The 19,758-nt window shown below is 46.4% G+C and overlaps 1 protein-coding gene across 1 annotated transcript; it reads left to right on the top strand.

Annotated features, from left to right (window-relative positions):
• Positions 1-2,969: 2,969 nt before the first annotated feature.
• PROK2 (prokineticin 2) lies at positions 2,970-10,308 on the top strand. The gene is made up of 3 exons (XM_051627557.1): positions 2,970-3,047; positions 6,754-6,879; positions 10,183-10,308. Exons 1-3 carry the CDS (start codon positions 2,970-2,972, stop codon positions 10,306-10,308), a joined length of 330 nt encoding a protein of 109 aa, XP_051483517.1.
• The last annotated feature ends 9,450 nt before the right edge of the window (positions 10,309-19,758 follow it).

Raw genomic sequence — 19,758 nt, 5'->3', positions numbered from 1 at the left:
TGTAAACTCTGTAGTGCTTTATCACTTGAATAGGCCAAATAATTATTTGAATGCCTACTCACAGTCAGTTCGCTTTCAGGAAAATTGAGGCTTTGAGAAGAACCAGGGAGCTACCAGCTGCAATGCAAGCTGAAAATAGGTATTTCTGTCTGGGTTCTTAAAGCAACTAAGGACTTTTGCATGGTCATTAATGTACTGTGTCAAATCTAAAGTATCCTATTTAATTTGGAGTGATATTTCCTACTTCTGATATTAGAGTTATTATGGTAGAGGATGATGTTTAGTAGGTTTGTGAAGGTGATGTGAAAATGGGATTTATTGGGGACAAGCTTAACCCTACCAAGCGTAGCCAAAGCTGTAGCTCCACTGAAGCCTTGCCTACAGGATGACTACACTGGATCCTGCTGCTGGGTGCTTCCATGTGGAAAGAAAAACATTCTTAGGAGGTAGATTCATTTACACTGGGATAGTATTGGAGATGTCAGTTGGAAAAGTATCTGTGTGGGAGGAATGGAGAAGATACCTTTGTGAACTAGATGATCTTTAAGGTTCCTTCCAGCCCAAATCATGTAGATTCTATAATTGTGATGATGTAGGAAAGAAACTGGAAAGCTGCTTCTGTGCGAGACTAGGTTATACAGAGTCTGTTGTTTTGTCCCCAGATGCACTCTGGGGATTTTTTGGTATTGTACCTGCAAAGACAGAAAGGAATGCCAAGAAAAAAGTTACATGTTTCAGAATTTTTCGGTTCTGTAAAAATCCAGTTTTGCAAAAGAGTTTTGAAACTAAGGGAAGTAATAGGAGGCTATCCTGCAAAGCTGATCCAAAGAATAAAAGGACTTAGGAAATTCTGGTGCATTTGTGAGATGGGCAATATGAAGATTTATATTTCAGATACTTTATGTCATTTCACTAGTTTTGTAGTTGAACAATTATCTAGGAGGTAACGACGCTGAAATTCAGATGTTCACCTCCTCGGCTTTCACCTTGGTTAAGGACAGCAATGATTTAACTGAATTTAATTTGATTTTCATTACAATTTTGTAATCAGCTAAAGGCCACAGAGATGTGCAAGATCTCTTCTCATAGCAAACCAGTTTTAATGCAAGTTGGTTGCAAGAGTATTGGCATGAAGGTGGACATTAGTAAGTCTGCAGCATACCCATCTTCGTGTGTAATACTGCATTTGCAGGCTGATGACTGGCAACCTTTCATAAACGATACCTTTTATGTAGAATGGCTTTTACAAGAAATGACTGACTCTACATAAAAATACACACGATTGTCATCTCCCCACCCCCTCACCCTCCCCACCCCCCTCTTTTTATTTCTGTTTTTGAAGGATTTTGAAGTTTTAGACCTGAAAATGATAGAACTTGTTTTTTCAAGTTTTGGACACCTGTGGTTAATGAAACTAACCATATTTTATATTCATTTGTAGTTTCTAGGATACAAATAAAAGTTAAACCAAGATAATCCCTTCCTCTGGTTTGAACTGGCAACAGTTCAGACCCACCATGTGGGTTTGCAACAGCTAAGGATCCATTCTGGTTAGTTTTAATACTTTCACATCCAAATTAGCTTATCCCAATTTGCTTTTAAAGCATCCTTGGACTTAAACTCTCTTTACTCAGCCCATATTTGTCTTGAGTGCACTTTTATGAAATAATCATAAGCACCCAAAAGGGCCACGTTTTTCATGAAAACACCTCCAGACAGACAGACCCCCTGAGGGGACACTGCTGAGGAATTGATTTGGCAGCTCCTGGCGGGACTGAGCGGAGCAGGAGAGTGCCCAGACACTGGGAATGTTTGTGTGCTCCCCTTCAGCTGTGCTGGAACTCTCCTCAGCTGAGGAATGAGACTGTCTGAGGCCTCATGGAAATGTGGGATCTGCAAAGGCTCAGCCTTCCTGTTTGGAAAAAAGAGAATTTGAAAAATCTGAGAAAGCAGGGATCCACGTGTGAGAACGGGGCACACCGGAGGGATGGAAGTGGAAATGGAGAGGCAGGAAAAGGGACAGAAAAGGAATTAGGAGGGAGAGGAAAACTGTATGAAGAGCTGAAAAAGTAAGGAAAAAGAAACAGAGAAGACAAACAGTGAGAGAGAAGCAAGGAAAGAAACTTTGTATGTGTTTTACTGTCACTGGGCTCTGATGTCCTCCCTCCACAGGGCATGGAGGTGCCTGAAGGTAACACCACCAGTCATTAAACCTTGGCATGTGTTCCTTGCTGTTCACAGAGGAACAACAGGAACATCAGGACTGGGGCTGGCAGGAAAACTGCTGGGATTACTACAGTCCAAGGAGCTTGAGGGGCACAAGTAGAGGGGACATGGGCACTGCAGCTGAGATGGACCTCCAGACTGGCTCCTTCAGCTGTGGGCTACCACTGACTTGCTGCAGGACATGCCATAACCTGCTGTGGGATCCCCTCTGGACCTGCTGTGTGCTGCCCTTGACCTGATGCAGGAAGTCCCCCAGCCAGCCCTGGGATACCCCTTGAGACCTGCTGTGGGATGTCCTGGAGATCAGCTGAGGGATGTTCCCTACATTCACAGGATGCCCCCTGACCAACCCCTGGGACGTCCCTTGGATGGATTGCTGTGGGATGTCCCCTAGCCAGCCCTGGGATGTACCCCTAGACCTGCTGAGGGATTTCTCTGCAACACGCTGGGTGATGTTTCCTCACCCAGCCGGGGGCTGCCCCCGACCACCCTTAGCACGTCCCCTGGGGCTGCCGCGGGACGTCCCGCAGACCTGCTGCGGGCTGCCCCTTTTCCCCCCCGCAGCCGCGCACCTGGGCGCGGTGAGTGCGCGCGTCGGTCCGCGCTGCTGCCGGGGCGGGGGTGACTCACGCCGGCAGCCGCAGCCCCCGGCTTTATAACGGCTGGGGCGGCCCCGCGCCCGGCTGCGCTGCGCCGCGCTGCGCCCGCGGGGAGCGCAGGAGCCGCGGCCGCGGGACGGCAGCATGCGGAGGGCTCCGCCGGTGCTGCTGCTGCTGCTGGGGCTGCTGCTGGCGGCGGGACAGGGCGCCGTGATCACGGGGGTGAGCATCGCATCGCATCGCACCGCACCGCTCCGCACCGCGCGGGCCGGTCGCGACCGACGGCACCGACGGGACCCGCCGCGCCGGCACCGGCAGCTGGAGGCGGGCGGGGGGTCCGGGGAAAATGAGGGGAGCGGGGACGGGAGTTTGGGGTCTGCAGTGAGGGACAGTGAGGCGGGGGGCCAGGGTGATGCCGGGGTATGGGGGGTGGTCTGTGGCGGGAGGGGTGCCCGGAGCTGAGGGTCTGTCTGGGGTGGGCAGTGCCGGGACAGCGGGCAGCCCGGGATAGCTGACGGAAGGACGGAGGGGTCTCGTCTAGGGTGAGGGGTGCCCGGAGAGGGGGTATCTGCGCGATAAGTGATAACCAGGGACTGGGGGGGGGGGGAGGGCTCTGCCGTGCGATGAGAGATGCCAGGGCTTGGGGGTCTGCCTGGGACAAGGGATACCAGGACGTGGGGGTTTATCTTGGGGGAGGGATGCCCTGAGCTGAGGGTGTCTCTGCACCAACTAAAACCAGAGCTTAGTAGTCTCCCTTAGATGAGGGCTGCCAGGAAATGGGGGGTTCTCTTTGCCGTGGGTGATACCAGAACCTGCAGGTCCCTTGGGCAAAGGATGCCACGGTCTGGCTTTGTCCCTCTGGGGTGAGGGATGGCTGGACCCGGTGGAGGGGTCCCAGGCAGGACAGTGAGTGTGTAGAGGCTCTTGCTCCTTCTCCAGGGCTGGTGGCTGCCACCCTCCCCATGCTGCCCCCAAACCTGCACCCCCCCAATTTCTCCAGCTCCTCCAGTCCTACTGGTCACAGGGCAGGCACCGCTATTGCAATCATGGCAAAACACTGCTTGGTTTCTTTCTTTTTAAATTATTTTTAATTTGCCTCTTTTTTTGTTGTTTGTTTGTTTTTTTTTTTTTCTGGTATGACTGTGCTGCTTTTTTGCCATTGCCACCCCTTGCAAATGAGTCCTCTGTTCTAGTTGGTTTTAGGCTTGAGATTTACTTTGGTTGTGAAAATATGTTTTTTCTAAAGACGTTATTTAACCCGAAGCATTGCATCACTCTTAAGTAAAATGATTTTTTTTTTTTTTATTTTTTTTTTTTTTACTGTTTGCTTTGGATTAATAACCCACTGCTTGCATTCCTTCAAGAGCTTACGTGTCTTTTGTAACCATCAGAAGTTGTACTTGGAGTAGCAGATCACTCCGTGGCTGTCCAGGCTCCCTGTCCAGACTTCACTCAAGTCCATGAAACAGCTTGTAGAAATTTCTCTGGATGTCAGATCAGTTCTCAGGACTGATGAATTTTCAGATCAGAGAGTGTGAAGGGACTTTTTAATATTTGAGGATTTTCAGTTCCTTTTAAGTAGAAACATTTCCAGCAATAGAGGACCGGTTTATATAAGTGTGTTATGAGAGTTGTGGCTACACCTTTAAAGCATAATGAATTCAATACATAAAGTAATTGTGAAGTGCTGAATCAAGGACAAACAGATTCAAAATGTAAAAATAGATTAGAACTAGAAAATATTACTTTATTAACTGTTGCAGTGCTTTTCTGCTTAAATCACTTTGATGCATTTTTGGCTTCTGATGAATGGGCAAATCTCAGACGAGAGCTGATGCAGGTGTTCCCATCCCCCACTCCTACGCCTGAAAGGTGCTTTTCCTCTGCAAGTTAAGGACTTGATTCAAACCCGCCTCACTTCATATGCTGACTTCAGTTGGCTTTGGAGCTGGCATTTCACCTGGGACTATTTTCTTAAGATGAATTTTCCATAAGACTGTTAAATGGGATGCTGAAGAGGAATGTCTTCATGTGTCCTGTGAATATAAGGAGTATCAGTATGAATTACACATTAGAGATAAGGTGCGGGCAGGAGCATTTGGATTGAATATTTTTAGAAATTGTCTCACATTTTTTGAAAGGGAGCCTTAAAGTTTTGCCAGATGTAGATATGTGTGTGTGAGCTTTAAAAATAAATTGTTCTGAGCAGAGTTTTAGGTACCCTTACTTGTGAGGATGTCCTCACAAGTTTTGTAGCTGAGTAGCACTTCACTCCAGGACTAGTCCCATGGGGGTGGATGGGGTTTAGAATACAACTGAGATAAAAAGGGGATCAGTACCTGACTGATGAGGAATAGCAGAGCCTGTGACTCCAGTTAAGGGCATCCAGAACCACGGGACCTGCAGGGTTTTGTGACTAGGGCAAAATTAGACCATCAGAATACTTTTTTTTTGTGTGTGTGTGTGTGTGTGTCTTCTTTGAGAGATGTTAGAAGGTAAACATTATCTACCTGGCAGGCTGCAGTGGTAGTTTTATGGCCATATTAGTCTTACAAGTGTGTTTGGGCTCACCTGTAGCACAGAGCTGTCTGCTTCATTACCTGTGTGTCCAGGAGGAGCACTTGCCATTTGCCTAATCCCCACTATTTAATGGCTTTCCCCAGTGTAACAACTTTTTTCCTAAATGACTGGCTGATCCATGAAGCCATATCTTAATCTGGTTTTTGCTGGGTGAACTAGTGCAATATTTACCCAGCAGAGTACAGCCTAATGGCATTTATCATGTAAATCCCAAGGTAAGATCTGGAAGCTTTTTATTCAGGAGAATATTTGCTCTGATACCTGGTCTTCCCCAGAGCCATTATCATCTTTTACATACATTTTTACAAGTTGCCTGTTTATGTACTGCTCACCAGTGCCTTTGGTCTATCACTCCAACTGACTGACATTAGAAGTGTGTTAATTAAGCTTACCTTTGGCGTGTAAACAGAACCCTTAACTAATGGAATTTCTCATTGGAGAAAGGAGACTGCTTTCTGCATTAAATTCATATAAGAAAAAGTCTGATAAGCTTTCAGTTAAAAAAAAAATACGGAGAAGATATGCTGTAACTTGTTTCCAAACCCTAAAATGTCAATTGCTCTTTGTGGTTTCTGTTTTTTTTAAACATGCCCAATAGTTTGCATTTTGGTTTGAGCTTATCTAAGCTGTATTGGGTAAGTGGCTGAAACATTTTTTTCCCTCCTTGCAGGGGGCTGCTACCACAGTAGCATTTTCTTGGATGTGGACAATTACGCAAAGCTTTTTCTATTACCCATTTAAGACTTCATTTAGTTACATGTAATTCTAGATAATTAGAACCACAGAGTCCCTATTTAAACTTCTATTATATCTGCCTCTACTTGGGCTTCTCTAATAAAACTATCATGTATTTGCAAAAGCACTCAACAATAAGGTATTGTCATAAGAAACTAGAAGGAATAGTTACTTAAAAGTCTTCAAATTAATGGATAATTTCCTATCTTAGCTTCTCCATAAGACAGGATTCCTGACCGATTGATGCACATGGTCCTTGTACCTGCTTGAGCTCACTCAGGCTTGGACCTGGGAAAGCCAGAGCGGGATGAACCATGGCCCATCAGTGCTCAGAAGCTGGCACTGTAAATCACTGAGGGTCCTGGATTCAGCCCTGAGCAGCTCTGAGTGTGCTCATGGCCTTAAACATCCTGGACTCAACTCTGAAACATGCCAGGAGCCCGTGTTTGGATCCATGGGAGACATAATTATTACGAATCAGCCTTTAATCTTGTTATTCGGCCTTAATGAGCCACGATAACTTGTGGGGTGTCAGTGGCAGCTCTTGATCTGCCCTATTCCTGGAATCTATTTATTATTCATTTTCTTTGTTTCATGCTGTATGGAACTCCAGGCCTGCGACCGAGACCAGCAGTGCGGAGGAGGGATGTGTTGCGCCGTCAGCCTCTGGATCCGCAGCCTGCGAATGTGCACGCCGATGGGAAATTTGGGAGAGGAATGTCATCCCTTGAGTCACCGAGTGAGTACGTCAGCGGGGGGCTGTGGGGCAGCAACTGGCAAGGCAGAGAGAAACAGGAATATCCTGAGCTGTACGTCACGTTGCATAAAAACTAGACCTGGTGCAAACGCGGGGAAGCATCCTGTGCCTGACAATTCCCAGCCATTTGCATCTGTGTGGAATAGAGCTGGAGGTACCTACGTAAGGAAACACATTACTGTCAGAATTATGCTGAAGAGAAGCCAGGGACTAAAGGAATACATGCTTTTCAGTTTGTTTTCCTATTAATTGGCTGTTTTACTTCATTACATGACCCGAATCAGCCATCGCAGCTCCCAAGCCCGTGAGCAGGAGCGTAGCAAACACCACAGACCTCAGTGGGATGAACAAGATCCCATCACAAGCACAAACATGTCACCAAACAGTGCTGGGACACACCTAGGGCATCACTGCAGCAGGGTCCCTGCCATCAAACAGCAATATCCCATCAGGCTGCAGAGGCTGAGAGCTACTGGTGCTTTCAAAAAGCTATTGAGAAGGTGTTGGCACACACTTGTGCTTGAGAAACCTCAGTGCAGGCTCTCTTTGCTTCTCTTCTACCTATTAATAGCAAACATATATGTATGTATACATAGATACACACATATTCAGAGCATTAGTTACATATCAGTACATTATTATATTATACACTATATTATTAATACAAGAATATGGATAAGTATATTTTAAAGTATATGTAATTATGTATATTGTGTACTATAAAAACAGCCGTTTATTTATAAATAACACAAAAGACTTAATGAGATGTTAGCAAGGAACTTGAGAACCTAGTGGTCCTCAGAGTCATCCTCAAGGAAGAATGTAGGCCAAGAGTTGTCACACATGGAAGATAGGAAGGTTATCAATTTAGGTTGTACATGTATAGGTAGTTCACTGCCTTTGTCACTGTCTCACGCCTGGCTTCTCAGACCAGCATCTATGATATGTTTCCTCAGTTTTAGGAAGTTAAAGGCTCTGTTCTATTACAAAAATATTAAATCCTGTATTATTAATTTTTTTTATCTTCTGCTGTGGTATTGGGGACCAAAATCTCATTTTTACTATGTAATATACCAGATTTTTCTTTTAAGGGCTCTCCACATTAACAGGAAACTCAGGATAAGATAAATTGTTTTCTAGAGGTTTTTTATGAGCTTATTGCTATTGGGCAATTATTTATACTGTCTGATCTATTTTAAGCTAATTGCCTGCATAAGTACAATCAGAGAAGGTGTTTGTCCACCCCAGACTTACAGTCTTAGTCACTGATGTTTATAAACTTTCTGAGGTTAATTTTAGATGTAGATTCCTCACCCCACTGTTCCTTATGACCTGCACAAAGCAAACTGATTTACTATAGTGTGTGAAAGAAGGCATTTTTAAGGGTGGAGATTGCCCAAGGGTTCCTCCCCCCTAAATATTTGGGTAGGGGACAGCTGGGAGACCAATTGCCCTGAGTACCAAACCCTTTAGCCGAGCTGCAGGTCAGGTACAAAGTTGGCACCACCATGACCGTGTCGCCTCCTTGGGGACCTCTAGAAGAGCCTGGAGATACCCTGGAGGAGATGGGTGGCAGTCGGATTTCCACCTTCCAGTTTCCTTCTCAGCAACAAGATGGCATTGATTTAGTGCTGGTGGCAATCTCACTTGGCATTGCAGAGGCAGGTGAGGGTTGGTGGCTCCGCCCGCAGAGCTGGCAGCACGGGGGTGGCTTTGCTGCTGCTGTGCACCTTGCACAAAACCCCCAGGTCTCTCCTAGGAGCTGCCTGGTTTCCTTTTCACCTCCAAACACCCGATGCCCTCGTGCTCATCCAAACCTGCTGCTGGGCACACGCTGTGGCAAAGCCTGCACCTCCAGCTCCAGGCACGTGGGCTGTGCCTGCACGCGCCGTCCTGCAGTGCTGGCACCCACTGCCTGTCCCCAGCTGGCTGCATTATTAAAGCCACAGCTTCAGTGTGGGAGTCCCACTGAAAGGAACATTTCCTTGCAGTGAATGTAACGCTTTAAATAACTCATTGGAGCTGTCGGAGGGCTGAGAGTTACCTCTGAGTCAGCCTCGCCAACCCCAGGAGCTCAGATTTTAGGTTCTTCTGCAGTGCTGTGCGTGGGCACCCAAAAGGTGTGATTCCCCTGGGGAGTCCCTGGCACCCACAGTCAGTGGCCCCTTGGCTCCCAAGGCCATGGTGGGTGGCATGGGGACACCCAGAGTGTCCATTGCTCTGGGGCTGCTCTCCAGGCAGTGCCAGGCAGGGGGCTGGTGCTGGCCCAGGGCACCACAGGCCATCTGAGCCCCCAGGTAACTCCCTGCTCCCAGCAGGGTGGCATTGGAGGCAGACACATCCTTGGTGTGATGCACAGGGGAGCAGGTGGGACTTTCTCCCTTTGACTTTCTTAAAGAGAAAAGTTGCACACAGACATCAAACAATCCCAGAATATTAAAACTGCAGGCTTGAAGTACCCAGAAGTCAGGAAACAGGGGAATTAGGGCTGCCTGCCTGGCTGGCAATGATGCTTTACACCTCTGTGCTTCCCTCACTGCATCCCATCGGATGCTCAGCACATGCTGCTGGCTGGCAGCACCTGGCCACCCTGTCCCACTGGGCTGTCCCTCTAGGCTCTGTGCTGGCTCCTGCAGAAGACAGAGCTGGTGACAGAGCTGGCAGAGGGTGTCAGTGCATCTGCACATTGTGGCGCAATTCAGTTTCTTTCACACGCTCTGCCTGCACGCTCCCAGCAACACAGCGTGGCCAGAGGAGGATGGGATGCAATAAGAAACCTCTGCCCTGTGGCGAGGGGATCCTGCTGAAAGGGAGGTCAGGTGAGGTGACCTGTGGAGATGCCTTCCGGCTGGAATTACCACGGGATCCTGCAGTCCCCAGGTCCTGCTGTGTGGCTGGCAGGCTGCTATGTGCTGTAAGGCAGCGCAGGGATCGAGGCAGGCAGAACCCTGCGCAGCCAGCACCACAAAACCTGGTGCTAAAGGCTGGTGGTTTCACAACAGCCTCTTGTATGAGACAGGAGTAAATGGAGAACATGTGTCACAGATGGAGTTTCACACAGCAACATGGGCTGTTGAATTTTGCTCTTAACGGGTTTGACTGAAAAATCCTATGGGGTTGGCTTTGCCATCTCCTGTCAGGCCCCCACACCGTGGCTCTTGGGGATCTCCTGCCATGGAGGGAGGAGGGTGGCATCCCCGTATCCCCACTGCTCACCTGAATCTGTCCCCCCAGACACCATCCCCTGTGCTCCCTGTCCCTGACATCTGTGCTCTCTGTCCCCAGGTCCCCTTCCCTGGGCGGCGGATGCACCACACCTGCCCCTGCCTCCCTGGCCTGACCTGCCTACGGACTTCTCCCACCAAGTTCAAATGTTTACCAGACTTCAGAAAAGAAGATGTCTTTTTTTAGCAGGACCTGTTCTGCGCCAGACAGAGCTGCTCCATGTATTCTTTTTCTTGTGATTGTGACGAGCAAGGTACTTGCCAGGGGAAGCCCTTTCCCTCACCTCCTGCCTCATCAACATTAAAACCGAGGATGAGATACTGTGCTGTGGTGGCCAAGGTTTTCAGGAGGGACTCGTGGTGCTGGATGCTTTTATTTTGGGGTGAGCAAAATGAAGTTTGTGAAGGTGATGCTGCTTTCTGAGGGCAGGAGCTTAATGCTTTCTGATCTGTCTTGTGGTCTTCATGGTTCCAGCTTAACCCCAGAATGAAAACATCCAAGATCATTGTCAGTTTTAGAAAATTTTGGCCACATTTTTGCACTTTGGAATGCCTGAATCAAACAGAGAGTTAAATAATTGCCTGGTGTGAAGCATATGACAATTGAAAAAAACAACAACTGGATTTACATTTCATATCTGTATTATATACCTGTATTTGTAAGTTAGGCACATCTCTAGGATAAAAGTTTAACCAATAGATTAAGCTTTCACACTGTTTAAAAGTGGTGGGTGGAACCAAAGCATTCCAATACTCGAAGCATTAAAAGATTTTGTTATTTTATTATTCTAAGATGAGAAGAAGTTGTTACTTGAGCTGGTGTAAAACTACCTGATCATCTCAAACTCTGTGTTAAGATGTAGTTTATATTAAAAAAGGAACCCTGAAGTTTATTGTAATGGGCTGCCTAATTTCTTGTATATGTATCAAATTTGCTGTGTAACAATTCTGTATCAGAATAATGCCAGTATATGATTTGATTTATTTTAATATTATAATACTATTTTGTCATTGTGGTTTTCCTTTTTTTAATGTTATTTTAAGTGTAATCTGTAATCACATACTCAATTAATCTAATCTAGCAGAGCTCCTTAGGGATAGTTAAGCAAAAGACTGTTTGCCTCTGGCTGCTTTTAGGGAAGCTCAGTAGTTTACAACGTATGAACTCCTCAACCAAGCTGGAGGAATCTTGATGTAACTAATCTGAAAGGTTTTTCTTGGCACATGCCTCAAAGGATCAGCTTTGGTCCATCAACCATAAAGCTTGTGAGTTTTCTAAGAAATACTGTGCAAATTCATATTTACTTGCCGGTCCCTGCAGCTGAAATTCCAATAGTTTGTGTGAGTTTCATATATTTCTTGCTCTTAGACATGCAAACATGTGCTGGAACTGGAAAAGTGAAGTAATTCATCTTTCAACAATCAGTGATTTTGCTGCTGATGACAAGGTGGGGTTTGAGAGAAGTTAGCATGCCTGTATTCAAGCTGTATTACTTAGCAAAGATGAGAAGTGTCCCAACAACTTTACCAGGTACCTTCCACTGGGCTCCACAGCTTCCCTGAAGAGACAGAAAGGAATGTCTGGACTTGGCATTTTGCCAGATACTTGTGGATCCTGCACACGTTAGAAAAATATATGTTTGGAGAGACAGGGCTGCATCCTCCCAACCTGAACAGCCCAACCCCAGGGCTCCCACTGCATTTTGCTTCACTCTTTGCTCTGGCGATACAGCAGCTGTGCAAGTGGCAACAGACTCCAGTGCTGCAGGGGAAAAAATATAAATAAATAAAGGAAAAGGAAGGCTGAGGTGTTGCTAAACAGTGAATTTACATGTGGTTTGCATTAATGGGATCAGTGCCTGAATTAGATCTGAGGCCTTACAGGGGCTCACCTCCAAGCCAAAGGGCTGGATTGTGCTGTGAAAGACCAGCTCCTTCCCATGCTATTACAGTGACCTGTGAACACTGAGAAATTCCAGTAACCAGGATTTAAAAAAGACCCCAAACCTGATCCTGTCCCTGTCATGTAGTAGTGGGGCTCCCCAAACACCCCATGCACCCACACTGTGTCAGTCTGCAGAGGGGGAGTGGACTGGCAGCCTGGGGATTGTTTTTATCTCCGTATCTATCAATATAAAATTAGCTTAATACCATGGACTTCAATTGACGCTCAGAGGGGAAATGAGGAAGGAAAATAGAAGTAGCTCAAGTGTGTATGTGTCAGATCTCTTGCTTCACTTATTTATACCAAAGTACATTGTCACAGTGCTCAAAATGATGAACCAAAGCAGGAAACATCAACCCTGCTCCTCATCTCCCACTGGCATAATCACCAGTGACTGCACTGAAGGTAATAATGCTGGTTTATATCATTGTAAGTGAGTGGACAATTAGATCTGTTGACTGCCTTAGACCTACCAAACCAAACTCCTAGGGGAGTTTATCACACAAGAGCAGAGCAGCTTTGTAGTTGTAATTTGTGCCAATTAACTTGTTGGATTAGGCATTTATCTGGGTAATGAGAAGAGCTCCAGTTACATGAGTTCAAAGTTCACACCATCTATAGGAGGCTGAAGTACTCGTGTCCTGCAGACGCTCCTGGACTGGGCATTAGGAAGGTGCTTCTTTGAGAGAGACATTACCCTGCATATGTCCCCCCAGGGTCTCCTCCAGCCACCAGAGCAAAACCTAACTATCCTACATCCCTACTATATTCACTTAGCAGGCATCTCTACCATGAGTCCCTTTTTAGTAATTGAATTCTCATTAACTGATGCACACAATGAAGGTTAGTTGCTCTGAGAAATCATTTTGGAAGGAAAATTAAGCTTTGGCATCTCAATTATTTCCTAAACTCTGTCCCAATCAATTATCTTTTCTGCCATCCTAGGGGAGATTCCCTAACCTAAGCACACCTGCAAAGTGCCTTTAACTTCTTTCTGTAGTGGAAAGGGGAAAAAAAGCCCTTTACCTTTGCTTTACAGTGATACTAGGTAAACCAGTGACCAGAAGAAGTATTTCAAAATATAAATGGTCAAACATGTCCCTCTGCTCTTCCAGAATTCCTTCCACTTAGGAGTCCTGTGCCAGCAGCTGGTTTAATATTATTAATATTGAAGCAATATTTTTAATTATTAATAGAAATGTGTGTATTAATTTTTAATAGTACATTAATATTGATACTACAGATAAGCTGTAGAATAGTGCATTTCCACGTTTATTACCAGATTTTGGGTTAGCAGAGAGCCATTTCAGGAGAGGACACCTCCACATATAATGAGTTGCTGCTTTAATTTGACGAGATGCTCATTAGGAAAGGTGAAACAAGGTGTTGGGGGTTTAACGGGCACAGCTGGCTGAGCCAGCAGCACCTGTAAGCCTGGGGGTGCTGAAGGGAAAGCTCTGCTGCTGAGCTGGAGAAAACCCAGCTGAAGCTCATCTTCATTTCCATCTTCCTGCCCACAATTCCCCTGGAGAAGTTTTGCCACTTTGGAAGAACAAAAAAAGAAGGACGTTATAAAATCTTTGAGTGGGGGTGTGACATAAAGTATGTTCTCCTGATTGTGTGGCAAATGGGACTTGCATTGGCATTTACCTCAGAGACAGGTCACTCTAACCTGAACTAGGTGTTATAAGGCCAGAAGCTGAAATGAGACTACAAACAAATGTTGGTGGTCATTCTGGTGGATGGTGGGACAATGTTGAGATGATTTCAAGCACATGGAGAGCTCTAAGGTAAGAGTAACGATTGCAGCTGGTTGTGTTGGCTTAAAGGTGGGCTGAAATGTTAGAGTTGCTGTTATCCCAAGACTAGCCTTTTAGAAGGTTCTGTAATGTGCTTTTGGAAGACAGGCTTCTCTAATTTGCCTTATCAGCATCATGTACCACCGTGGTGCATGATAACAGCAAGTACAACCATGGGTTGAGGTTCTCACTGATGCCTCCCCTCATCCTGGTAGCTCTCTGATTTGTTATTACTGCACAGATGGATGTTTAAAAGAAACAGAAGGTGCAAAGAATCCCTTGATATAAACAAGATGTCCCAGGCTTTTGCTTTTGACAATGTGTAGCATGTTTCCCAGAAGGAATTAGGAGCTTGCAGGAAAATAAGAGATTGCAAATGCAAGAGGATTCTGATAATAGCAAAATTGATGTGCCTGTATTATATAGACATGAAATGCCAAAAAGGTGGGGGTACAGCTGTTAGACTGATCAATGATTCTGAGCAGAGGGATGGAGATGAGTTTAATGCACATCAAACATAAAGCAAATCACCTGTCATTTCTCAAGGAGAGTCTCGGGTGCCTGCAGCCCCAGCCTGATGCAGCAGAACACACCTCAGGGATTTGGCAGGGCAGAGACCCCTGTGTGATCCACCTGCCTGGATGGTGGTAGCCTTGTAAACCCCCTCATGGCAGTGGCTATCCCAAAGGTCTGAGTGTAAAGTTGCTTGATATGGGGGAAAAAAAAAAAAGCATACAGAGTGCAAAAATGCCAGAAAGTCTCCTCTGCAAATTCCAGTTTGTCTAGGAAACTGGGAACATGTAGTTGTGCACCAGGAGTGCCCAGAGTGTCCCAGACAGATGCTCCTTTGTACCGGGGCAGCAGATATCAATGTGTTACAGGCACGTCCCTGTCCCCAGAAGGTTATTGATCTCACAGACCAGATAAAGCACGTGTCTGTGCTGTGAAAGTGTGTGCCTGCCCCACTGCAGCCTGAGCCATCCCAGGTGATGTGGCACTGCCCCTATATTGTGTCCCAGCAGGTGGCATGGGAAGGATGGGCTGTAGCTGTGCCCCTGCCAGCACCCAGAACCATGAGCACAGGGGCTCCACGGGGCTCTGCATTGCACCACATCTGGTTTTAAATGAAATGTGGCTTTGTAAATGTCAAGGCTGCAACACAGTTCAGAAGCAGACTGAAAAGATAGTTTGGTTCCAGCCAAGCAAGTAGGGCTGCTTTACTGACTTTTCCCCTTACACATGTGAGTGTTTTCATGTCATTTCATGCAGACACTTGTGGGCTCCTGCAGTGTGAATGGGCAGCCATGGCTCTTGCTGCAAAAACTTCACAAGCCAACAAAGCTGCTATTTATTTTTGGAGGTAAAAAGCTGGACCCACCCTTTATTTACTCCTCCAGGCTCCACTGGAGTCTAGAGAGCAGAGCACATGTCTAACCACTTTCAGGGACCTGCAAGAAAGGCCAGCTCCTGGAGAGGCAGGTGCAAGCTGCAAGCATGCTTACTCTTCCCAAAAATTTCACCTCATCCTGTTGAATTTGTAGATTTATTTTTTTCCTTCCCCAATTTCTTCTCTCACATGGGTGAAAAACCTTGGCAGGGAGGTCTCCCACTGCGTCAAGTTCAATGGCAAAATCTGCTAACTCACCAAGGTCACTAACAAGCCTTTCACACATTGCAACAGAGCCTTCAGTTAGCTGGATTTGGTTTGCATCAGCAATTACGCTCAGACAGATATCGCACAAATGGATAGTAAGAAAAAGTCTGTCTGCCTGACAGTTTGGCATCTTGGGAAGGGGGGAAAGCAGGGTTGGGACCTCCACTCCCATCGGCAGGTCCTGCAGAGCCTGGTTTCTGCAGCATCCTTCATTGCCCTGCCGGGGAGCAGGCAGGTGATGCTCAGCCTAAAACACATCCCTCCTTGCTCTCTCACCGTGGCTCCAAGCTCTACCTCTGCCTGCAATTCTGCCAGCTCCTTGGCTCGAGTGCCCATGTTCTCCCCCTTCAGTCACACTGCAGCTTGGTTGAACATATTGCACGTTCATCCCCCTTCCTCCACACCCAGATGTCTCCTGTGGCTCCACCGGAGCAGCTCCCCAGGGCAGCTCAGCCTCATGGGCACCCAGAGCTGGTCCCTCTGCCCAGGGCCATTGCAGCCTCATGGCACCCCTCTCCTCCTTTGCCCTCGGTGCAGCATGTTGGGGGACCTGCTCTGTAGTGTGTGTAGGGCCTAATGAGGGAGGAAAAGGAAAAAGCCTATTTGATTTACTCAGCTATCAAGCTACTCAACAATTTCCTTTCCATCACCCTCCTGCAAGCGCTTGGTGACAGATGGGGACAGATTGAGTGGTTCGATGGAGTGAGGTAATATTCCACTAAATCATTCCTCTTTTTCTCACTGCAGAAAGCACCCAGACTTCAGCCCTTCCTTCTGAACCTTCCTGTGTTTCACTCTGTGGATTTTCTTTTATAATGACAAAGCCATTTTAGCTCTACCTCTGCTAGAATTTCTGAGAGATGCAAGCACTGGTATTTATAAGGTATGATAAAATGGGTGTTGTAAATCAGTTAGCAAAAGGAAGAAGTGAATCACTGGGAGGCAGAGAGGGTTATGGTTCTGTTTATTGGTGATCCTGATTTCTTTTTCTTCTGGTGTGCTGGGGCTGAGCCCCAGAGCCCAGTGCAGGGTCCTGGCCGGGCAGGCAGTGGGCTCCTGGGCAGGTGTTCTGTGGGCAGGAGTGCAGGCTCACCCTGCAAGCCTCACAGATGGAGCATCCATTTTTTTTCCCTGGGTGATTAGTTCCACTCGTTAATCATCCTCACACAAACACAGGAGTTTTGTTTTGGGGTTTTTTTAATGACACACCAGTAAATAGCATTCAGAAACTTCAGGAGGGGCTTTCTTTTCACTGGGCAATCTCTCGATTTCTGCCTACTCTATTAGTGCTGTATGACTGCCTAATATTAACTGGGGCTTCACAGCTTCCCTGTGCCCTTGCAAGAGTAGCTTTGAACTTGAAAGCCTCCTACACAGAGTGCTCTGCACAACCAACCTGGTCACGGCAGAGGTGAAAAATGTGGCACTGGATAAAGTGGCTTTCCAATAAATACATCCTCAGTACAACCATGCATGACTCACAAGATCAAAGACAGAGTGCAAGTACTGAGGTCATTAAACATGAATAGAAATACAGAAATGCAACAGCTTGCATTAAAGGCTTAGCTTGACTTTAAAGTTAAGTGATGAAAGCTTATGTAGTCAGCGATTGTTCACCCATGATAATGCTCTGCTCTTGCCATCAGTAGTTCTGTGCTTTACAAAGGTGAGTGAGAATAATTAATCATTTTTCAGATGAAGTATTGAGGTGTGGGGCAGTTAATGACTTGTACCCAGTGAAAATAAGCTCAGAGGTGCCCAGCATCATCAGCTCTGGGGAAGGTCAGAGCGCAGCAGATGTCAGGACTGTTGCAAAATCCGCTCTTGGTCACAGAGTAAGGATTTACCCCCCACAAGGTCCTTCATGAATGACATGGCATTAGAAGTCACCAGCATACAAGGAGGTTTGGGGTAGGACTTCTATTGGCACAACCCCAGCCCACTATGACTCTGCACCAGCTTTTAGAAGAATGTTTTCCTTGATGGTCTTTCTCTGATTACTCTGTGTCTTCAAGGTGGTGTATGTTTTATAATTTTGTGAAGCTTACCAACACCACAGCATGGGAGATGCTTCCTGGTTCACATCAACATCAAGTTAATTGTAGATTGTGCAGTCTTTTTTGAGCAACTATAAAGGAATCTGTGCTTAAACTGACGATTTATGTGGGCCTTTATTAGAAAAGAGCCCCCTGATGTGTTTCTAATAATTTTACTTGCTGCATAGCTATCTAGTATGGTTTCTGGAGTATTCTGGTAGGTCACAGATTAGCCTCATATGCACTCTAAGTTAATGAAGTGCCTTGAGATGCTTAACTTCATGTTCTGCCAATATGTGTCTGTTACTCTCTCTGGAGCCACTTCTCTTGGGGTGGTTTGCTGGCAGTTTTGAGCAAATGCAAGTGCTTCAGGAGCAAGGTCACTGGGCTCCAGCATGTGGGGCAAGTGGCAGAGCTCCATGCATCCTTTGCTGGGAAGGGAGGGGAAAGTGGCAGCTTTGGTCTCCTCTGAGCTCAGCACAGTGTGTCTCAGGGCAGTCCTGCAGCCTATGGCAGGACAGCCTTCTGGAGATGTAGCTGTATCACATCCAGGTAGAACCCCAGGAAAGAATTGTTGCATCACAGTAAGACAAATTCCTGCCCTTTTCCTCAAGGCTACTGACTTCACACCACACTGGGAGGCAGCTTTATCTCCCCTGGTGTAGATCTAATACTGGGGAAGCAAATGATAACAGCTTGTGGGCTGGGCATCCCCCTGTTCATCCTTCACCTCTAGCATGATCATGGAATAAGACCTGCACCCAACAACATAATTTGGTTGGCCAAATATTTCAACCCCTTTCCTAGCAAAATCTTTCCTAACCTAACAGCAGAGCCAGCAGCACCCCACAGGACTCCAAGGTCTGATGCTGTAAGGCAGAGATGGCCACAGTCACTACTTGAGGTTTCACACCAGTGCCACTTTTCAAGCTGACCTGACATTTAAGTTTCTGCTAAAAACTTCCACTGACTTCAGCACTGCAAGGTTTTGACTGGGAACATTTGCAAGGAATGTGTTAAATACCTGGTGAGTGAGTGAAGATGCCAGCAGCTATAGAGATTTTTCCAGAGCAGCACAGTTCTCTGTAACTGCAATTCTTCACCACAGCTATGCAAAAACAAGCAGGCTGTGACCTCTGAGCCAGACTGTGGAGAATCTCTGGGGGAGATGATGTTGGTATTTCCTGTGATACTCAGCACTGGTCTTGCCCAGAATAGGGAAAACTATCAGACATCTGCCTGGAGGGATACGGAGAGGACTAGGTCTTTATTCTGGTCTAGCACAGGTAGATGAAGAGCTGGGAGACCCTTGCTGCCATGAAGTTCCCCAAAGTCTCCACGTACTTTGTGTTATTGTCAGTGGGTATGGGGAGAGGAGTTCAGACCATCCGAATTTTCACAGGTGAGCTCAGGACTTGCAGAAAAAGCTGCAAGAGCTTCTCACATGGACACAGGAGGTAGTTCTTAGCATCCAGCTCTTGCTGAGTCTCAGCCATTAGCACTTTTGAGCCAGACCACCAGCACTCTGGGTTTTGGATGGACAGCTGAGGACATGGAGGATTAGAACTGCTCCTCACAGGTCCCAACATCAGGGATGGCTCCCTCTGCTCAGCCCATTCTCTTAACATTATTTTCCTACTTTTGTTACCCAGGGTAGACTTTCATCCTCTCTGACACCTCTTCTCTGATCTTGGTCAAAGAATTTAATCTGTGACCCACTTTTCTCATATGCAGACTAAGGGATGCTGTGAGAAAATGTTAATGCTGTGCTTTGGAAAAGCTACTTTTTTGCAACTTTCTAATATTTTCTCAGATTTTTGAAGGAATACTTATCCCCTGGTGCCTCTTCAGCCCTTTCTGGTTTTCCATACTTTCTTGGTTCTCTTGCAGCCAGCAGGATAGACAGGCAAAGTGGTGTTTGTTGGTTTTTCAAGTGTCTATTGTGGATACTTAGCTTCACACTTTCTGGAATGAGGACCTATTGTACAACAAGCCATCTAAAACCTGAATTGAAGCTACTGGAGTTCCTTCTCTTCTGTGCTAGCCTGGTCAGGATCATAATCTGCCTGATACTACCAGTACCTAAAGTATAACATTAACTTCAAACAGCACTGAATCTGCCCCTGGAGTATGTAAAAAGTCCTGAGACAGGAAGCTGCAAGTAAGTAAAAGGCATGGTATAGGTATCCTTTTTGAAGGATCC

The sequence above is a fragment of the Apus apus genome, chromosome 9, assembly GCF_020740795.1.
Source record: "Apus apus isolate bApuApu2 chromosome 9, bApuApu2.pri.cur, whole genome shotgun sequence".
In the NCBI taxonomy this organism is placed as follows: domain Eukaryota; kingdom Metazoa; phylum Chordata; class Aves; order Apodiformes; family Apodidae; genus Apus; species Apus apus.
Note: the sequence above shows the minus strand (reverse complement) of the source record. Positions and strands in the feature narration are given on the sequence as shown.